The sequence below is a fragment of the Malaclemys terrapin genome, chromosome 4 (genome assembly GCF_027887155.1).
Source record: "Malaclemys terrapin pileata isolate rMalTer1 chromosome 4, rMalTer1.hap1, whole genome shotgun sequence".
NCBI classification, from domain to species: domain Eukaryota; kingdom Metazoa; phylum Chordata; order Testudines; family Emydidae; genus Malaclemys; species Malaclemys terrapin.
This window is the reverse complement of record NC_071508.1, coordinates 150,962,499-150,970,105: the sequence shown is the minus strand read 5'-3', so window position 1 is coordinate 150,970,105 and position 7,607 is coordinate 150,962,499. Positions and strand designations below refer to the sequence as shown.

The 7,607-nt window shown below is 48.4% G+C and overlaps 1 protein-coding gene across 3 annotated transcripts in view; it reads left to right on the top strand.

Moving 5' to 3' along the window:
- Window positions 1-700: 700 nt before the first annotated feature.
- PRPF39 (pre-mRNA processing factor 39) overlaps window positions 701-7,607 on the top strand; it is a 39,278-nt gene continuing 32,371 nt past the window's right edge. Inside the window, exon 1 of one of the 3 annotated variants that reach the window (XM_054025686.1) lies at window positions 701-806. Coding sequence is in view for 2 of the 3 variants with exons in the window: in XM_054025684.1 (XP_053881659.1) it covers window positions 2,908-3,161 (254 nt within the window). In the remaining variant the exon portion in view is untranslated. Of the gene's footprint in view, window positions 807-2,016; window positions 3,162-7,607 lie in introns of those variants that run through there. The other 2 variants (XM_054025684.1, XM_054025685.1) reach the window with 2 other exon arrangements.

Genomic DNA, 7,607 nt, shown 5'->3' with positions numbered 1-7,607 from the left:
AGAATTTTAAAATCTCAGGATTTTTAGATCAAACTCAGGATTTGGGGTGCAGGAGAGGGTGCCTTCAGGTCATGGCTTTTGAATGCTCGGGGTTGGAAATAACCTAATATGTGAATTAAGAGTTGTGGGAGGTGAATCTGCCCCATACCGAGCAGCCCAAGAACACAGGGTGAGGGGCACCTGGGTCACGGGGATGGGCCCTGCACTGGCTGCTGCTGGGAGCTCGCTTGAGGGGACAGGTGGAGGGGCAGTGGCCATGTAGTAAGAGCAAACTGGGGCCCTCACTTTGGGGTGGCCTGGGGGGAGCAGAGCTGGGCGCGAGGGGGAGGGGGGGCTGGCGCGAGCCGGGGGGGGCCTGGCGGGAGCGGAGCCAGGGGCTGGGGGAGGAGGGGCTGGCGGGGGACTGGCGAGGACTGAGGGGGCCGCCCTGGCGCGAGGGGACACGTCGACCCGTAGGCGCGGCACGTGCAGCACCGCCGCCTGAGGCCGGCCGCCGCCGCGAGGGGCGGAGCCACAGCCTGACCTTCCCCGCGGCCGAGCCAGTAGCTAAGCCCCGCGTTGGGAGGGCGCATGCGCACAGCAAAGGTCGAGGGCGCTGGCGCATGCCTTCTGTGGGACAGGCGGCGCGCCGCGTCTGCCTGTGGCCTTCGGCGCATGCGTAGCGATTTCCTTTCGCCTTTCGGGGTGGTGGCGCATGCCCAGTCACGTTTCGGAATGGCTGGCACGCACGCGTAGTGCGCACTCCAGAAGGGTCTGGCAGAAGCGGTGTGGCCGCAACGGGCCTATGGCAGAGAACCTCGCGCCAGGTCAGTGCTGGGCTGGGGCGCGCGGGAGCGGCCCCTCAGTGCGGTGTGAGCCTCGGCGGGGGCGCGCGGGGAGCGGGCGCGGCGGGGGCGCGCGGGGAACGGGGGGAATTGAGGACTGGGGAACGGGGGGGGTAGCGAGGGGGGTGCCTGGGGAACGGGGGGGGGATTGAGGAGGGCTGGGGGTGGCTGGGGAACGGGGGGGTAGCGAGGGGGGTGCCTGGGGAACGGGGGGGGGGATTGAGGAGGGCTGGGGGTGGCTGGGGAAGCGGGGGGGGTAGCGAGGGGGGTGCCTGGGGAACGGGGGGGGGATTGAGGAGGGCTGGGGGTGGTTGGGGAACGGGGGGGGGATTGAGGAGGGCTGGGGGTGGTTGGGGAACGGGGGGGGGGATTGAGGAGGGCTGGGGGTGGTTGGGGAACGGGGGGGGGATTGAGGAGGGCTGGGGGCGGCTGGGGAAACGGGGGGGGGGGGAGCGAGGGGGTGCCTGGGGAACGGGGGGGAATTGAGGGCTGGGGGTGGCTGGGGAACGGGGGGGTAGCGGGGGGGTGGCTGGGGAAGCGGGGGGGGAATTGAGGGCTGGGGAACGGGGGGGTAGCGAGGGGGGTGCCTGGGGAACGGGGGGGAATTGAGGGCTGGGGGTGGCTGGGGAACGGGGGGGTAGCGAGGGGGTGTCTGGGGAACGGGGGGGAATTGAGGAGGGCTGGGGGCGGCTGGGGAAGCGGGGAGGGGGTAGCGAGGGGGGTGGCTGGGGAACGGGGGGGGGAATTGAGGAGGGCTGGGGGCGGCTGGGGAACGCGGTAGGGGGTAGACAAACGTGCTGATTCTCTGAGCCGCAGAGGACAATCCTCACAAGTTGGAGAGTTGGGATGGGCCTGCCGGGGCTCAGGGCTTCTGCCCCCCCCTGGAGGCACCTGTCAGGGCTCTGCTCCTGCAGAAGCCCAAGCCCTGGCAGGTGTGCCCCGCAGACTGAAGCCTGAAGACCCCGCCCCCCCCCCCTTTCCCTTCCCACCACTGGGAAAGGAGGGCAAGATCTGGAGCTTGCCCTCGCCACCTCCCTTGTCCCCACCCCCCCCCACCTGGAGAATGGGGAGGCGGGGAGGGCTCTTCCAGTCGCATGTGGCTCAAGAGCTGCAGTTTGGCCACTCCTGTTATAAACTGCACTCTTCTAACCACTTACCAAACATTATTTTTTGAGTTTGCTAAGATTGTCTATTCAAGCTCCCACTGGTAACCTCTGTTTCCATTTAACAATACAATCTGTACTGTACTGACAGTTCAAAGTGTTACTACTTCATTACTTGTTGGAAAGGAATGGTCAAACATTCAACTTCCCCTTGAAATTCCACTTTGATTTGCAGTGATATTTTTAAATTGATCTCAGTACTGAATGGATATTTTCAAGAGACCTAAGCAATATTATGAGTATTCTGCATACACTAAATACCTTTGTGTGTGTTTTGAGGTGGAATTAATCCCACATAAACTTTTAATAGGTGATATTATGTAGGATCTACTGTGTGTTTTAGTCCACTCTATAGCAGAATGTGCAGTAATTTTTCACTTCATCAACAAATTCTATTTATGTAGCTTTTTGACATTCTTGATAGTATTGTTAAACAATTTTTCTCCTTAAAGGGAAAATGTTACTGTATGGAAGAAGAAATAATTACTACAGAGATTGTATTTGCATTCTTGCAGGGTAATATTAGATACAGTGGAGATTCTTTAAAAATTCATGAATGAGATCATTTTAAAGCTTAATAAAATTATTGATTTTGCAAGTGAGTTTTATTTCTCTCCAAATGGCCTTTTTAGTCCCAAAGTCAGCAGCTTCTCAGTAGTAACTGGTACCACATAGCTACAGAAGCATGGGGACCATGTGTGAAGAAAAGGCACATCTCTGGAACTCACCAAAAGAAATCTGTTTCCAGAATGCATATATTATAGGATGTTGGTGTTCTAATGCAGCAGCACTGATTATGTTAAACGTTTTAAAGGAAAACTACAGTGTAATAGTCTAATTGCTGTGTAATTTCAAAGAATAAGTTTTACTCTAAAATATATTGGACACTGTGGATATTAATTACTCCAAGCCAAGTTCTGATGAGTTGTTTGAGCTGTTCTGGTGGTGATGAAACCATATATCAGCTCAAATGGTGCACAGTAGTGAATCTCATCACCAAAAACAAGAGGAGAATCTCTCTGCTCCATATATTTATTGGCTTCCTCTCCCTCTCCGTGAGCTCCACAGAGAGGTTGATCTCCCACTACCAAAACTTGAGCTCCTGCTCTGCTGGTAAGCCACTGCTCCGCCTCGGCACTTGTCTGCTCTCATTTTGCAAGTTAAAAATAAAATGGTAAGTAGATTTTAAGCACTTATAAAAGAATATGATGGCTTAGTTCACTACTACTAATTTTTAAAACTGAAGTTAATATAATTGCAGTTGAAATTGCTAAATCACTCGAGTATGCTATATATTGGCAAAATGGAAACTTAGTGATCAGTCACTTAATAGATTGACCATCTTCTACAGAAGTCTTATACTGTAATAGATATGGTATAGTATGCTGTGCAGTGTAGTAATGCAATTTTATAGAGCTATTTCTATCATACAAATGCTGCATTTTTCTCAAAGGTTTTTTACATTACAATATGTGCTCTTTTTGATGCCAGGAACCCTTATGATTGAGAATTTTACAAATAGCATGTGTATTTCAAGCCATTTGGAAGATGTTACTGAAGTAATGCTTTCCTAGACCATTATGTAAATAAGGTGGTAATCCTGAGTACCCTTACTAATAACCCCTAACCAGCAAGCTGGTTTGCAACACTGCAGAAAGAGAGGGAATGACCACTACAGTTAAGCGTGCTCATAGACTCATAGACTTTAAGGTCAGAAGGGACCATTATGATCATCTGGTCTGACCCCCTGCATGCTGCAAGCCACAAAACCGTCCCTACCCTTCCCTTGACTCTGCTGATGAAGTCCCCAAATCCTGTGTCTTGTTGACTTCAATTGGCAGAGAATCCTCCTGCTAGCGATCCCTGCCCCATGCTGCGGAGGAAGGCGAAAAACCTCCAGGGCTCAGCCAATCTACTCTGGAGGAAAATTCCTTCCCGACCCCAACACGTTGCAGTTTACCCCTTGTTTTTCCTTGTTTAGGCAAAAATGGTGTAGTCACTTTTGATTATGGGGAGAGTTAAAAAAATACTTTTCCAATTTCAAAATAAACAAAACAACCTCCCCCCCCCCCCCCCTTAGCTTCATGGTGAAAAGCATATTGAGGACTGAGAATAGGGCTACATAGGAACTGTTGGCTCAGTCCCTGTGGACCTTGTTGGGATATTGAGGATCCTTAGGGAGGGTAGTGGCTCAATATGTAAGGTGCATCAGAGGGCACTAGTTGTAATTAAAGTTCCTTAAGTTTGCGGGAGAGGGACTTCGTCCAGTGGATCTCTTAGGGATGTGGGACATGGCATTCTAGCAGTGTATAGCCATATGATTATGTATTAGGGAATTTACATGCATTATTGACAATTTGTTGCGAGTCAACAAAGCTTTAACGTTTTGTGGAATTAATCCTTTTTTCTAAGTTTTTCTGAAACAAAACAACCCCCCCCCTTGTTGATGTGACACCTGCATCCCCAATGTTAATAAAATATTGGGGTTGCACAGATAAAACAGTTTCCAAACTTTTGCATTCTTAACCATGCATTGCAATAGCTATCTGCGTGTATATGTGCAATAGGCTTTAATTCCATTAGCATATATCAATTCTGCAACACAATATATTATATTTCTCAAACAGAATCTACTGCTCTGTCCCTCACTACAGCATATTCATCAATTTCCTCTTCTCCAGATATGGTTACTAATCTTTTTTCTGTGGCAACGCTTGCTGACATGATACACCTGGTACCTCTGTGAATTCCAGTTCACTTCTGGTTTGTAAAGCAGCCACTTCCTGCCTGTGCCAAGTGCCTTTTATTGCAGTCTTCTTTGGGGATCTTACTCTCCCTTTTGGGGTGCAGTTTGACTCAAAGGCTCTTTTCTCAGAAACTGAGGACTGACTGAGAGTTTACATTAACACAGTGCTTTTCTCCCGCACTCTTGCCCAAAAGTGCAGCCTAGCTGGGCCTTTGCTTGATGCTTCTGGTATCAAGGTTTTTTCCAGGGAGGACACAAAAGCATGGCTATCAATTCATTCAGCCTGCGTGTCTGTAATTTGCAGTTCTCCAGCATGGTCCATGGCAAGGGCAGAAAGAGCTTGGCCTCTCTAACCACCTGAGTGTGATTCCTGTGATCTCAGCTTAAAATACAGGCCTTTTGAAAGGGGAGTGGAGGATAATGGCTGAAATGTTTTTCTAGAGTATTATGAAAAAAAGCTGTCAGCTCCATGCTGTTAACTGTCTCTACTACACGACTGTATGGTAGTCCCTCCCAGAGATACTTTCACTCCTTTTAAAACTTACTGACATGCTAACTCACGTAGACAAAATACACAAGGTGAAGGATACATGCAGTCTTATACAGGCAAGAGAAACAAGGAGCTTTAAAATGAAAAATACAGTTATCTTATACTAACAATCGTAAGTATTGTGGCTGACTATCTGGCCCAGTCAGTAATGCAGTGATGTATATATGGCAGACATTTGCTTATATTCACCATAGACAGAATCATTGTAAGTGTGGTCAGGTTTAGACATACTCATTTGACAGTTCCATGGAACACTGTTCAGAGAATCCAAAAAGCAGTCCTTTTCTGGTATGCCATGTATCAACCATGTCTGCCTTTTCACACTACTTGGCACAGTCGGATTTGTGTTGATGCTTTCTGGGAAATTTGGGCAGCTGTCTCACACAGTCTCAGCTGCTGGTGCTGGGGACACGGGACTCTGTTTCTCCACTGGTGCAGTATGCTTTTGTCAAGGCTTTTTCTACTGTACTTCTCAACATGGTATCTGAGCATTTACTTATTGAACACACAGATTTTTGTTTCTCCCTCCCCAGTCACAGGAATTCTATGTTCAAGAAGTGGGTTTTAGATTTCATTTTGAATGTGCAGAGGATGACTGGAATATTTTCCCACAGAAAGGACCTGAGAGGTGGTAGGACTTGCCGCCCAGTTGTATGTATGTGGTTGACAGTCCTATCTAGAACCTGGTTACCTATGCAGTTGGTACTCCCTTGCTGATAAATCAGTTGGAAACATAGTATAGCTGCAGTGTTAGGAACAACGTGTTAATTTTTGTTATAGCCTGGTTACAAACGCAGGGTTGGTCTACACTACAGACTTATGTCACTATAACTGTGTCGCTCAGGGGTGTGGAAATCCACACCCCTGAGTGATGCGGGTATATTAACCGAGCGCCTGGTGCGGACAGCTTTATGTTGACAGGAGGGCTTCTCCTGTCGACATAGCTACTGACTCTTGGGGAGGTGGAGTCCCTACGCCGATGGGAGAGTCTCTCCCGTTGGCATAGGTAGCATCTTCACTAAATGCTACAGCGGCACAGCGACAGTGCTGTATGTATAGACAAGCCCTCAGTTAAAATTTGTAGATCGATTTCACCCCCCACCCCCGCCCAATGCTTTGGACCTAGGAAGTGGGAGCATCACCCCCTAATTGCAGGTTTTGGAGTCATGTTTGTTACCATCAGGCTGGTATAAAATCCACAGCCGCTTTGAAGGATTGGGCAGGGACTGTGAATGTGAAGGAAGGAAAGGTCCCTCAGACTGAAAAGATAGGTATAGAAAACTGAGCTTGGACAATATCTGGAGTCCTATCTTAGACGAGAGCCATATTAGTTATGCAATTCTTGTTGAGGATGAGGTAGCATAGGAGAAAATGCATCTGCTTTAATTGAACGGGGGAACAGTCCTTGAGTGGGGCGTGTTTCCAGTGAGGTCCTGAAAGGATCAGATCTTGACCCCATGGCTGTTCAACATTTTTATCAGTGAGCTGGAAGAAAACATAAAACCATCACTGAAAGTTCTCAGAAGACACAAAAAGTGGGGGAATGGTATATAATGAAGTTCTGGTGCCCACTGTTCAACAAGGATGTTGATAAATTGGAGAGGGTTCAGAGAAGAGCCCCATTATATTAATAATAATGATGGAAGGTTTAGGAAAGATGCTTTATCGTGATTGACTCAAGGAGCTCAATCTGTTTAGGCTAACAAAGAGAAGGTTAAAGGGTGACTTGATTAATCTGTAAGTATGTAAATGGGAAACACATTTAATAAAGCGTTTTTCAATCTAGCAGAGAAAGGTATAACAATCCAATGCCTGAAGTTGAAGCTAGACAAAGGCATACATTCTTAATGGTGAAAGTAATTAAGAAACAATTTACCAAGGGTTGAGGTGGATTCTCCATCACTCTGAATTTTTAAATCAAGATTGGACTTTTTCTAAAAACTGCTCTAGGAATTATTTTGGGGCAGTTCTCTGGCCTGTATTATACAGGAGGTCAGACTAGATGACCGCACTGGTCCCTCCTGGCCTTGGAATCTATGAAACTGTAGTGATAAAATCCATTATTACTAGGGAGCTGATTGGGTTCCTCTCCCATTGAGTTCAGAGAAAGATAAATGCAGGATCCTTGAGATCTAGACCTCTCTTGTAAGGGGCTTGGATGCAGCAGAGACAGAACAGCAAGCAATGATGCTGCATGCCTCTGAGTTGTGCTCGGCAAGTGTCTGTTGGTTTGGGCTGCTTCACTTGGCAGGAGTGTCAAGGATGCAGAGTGGGAGGATGGATGAATCCCTCCTGGAGGACTAGGGAGAAGCTTTTGTCTTGTG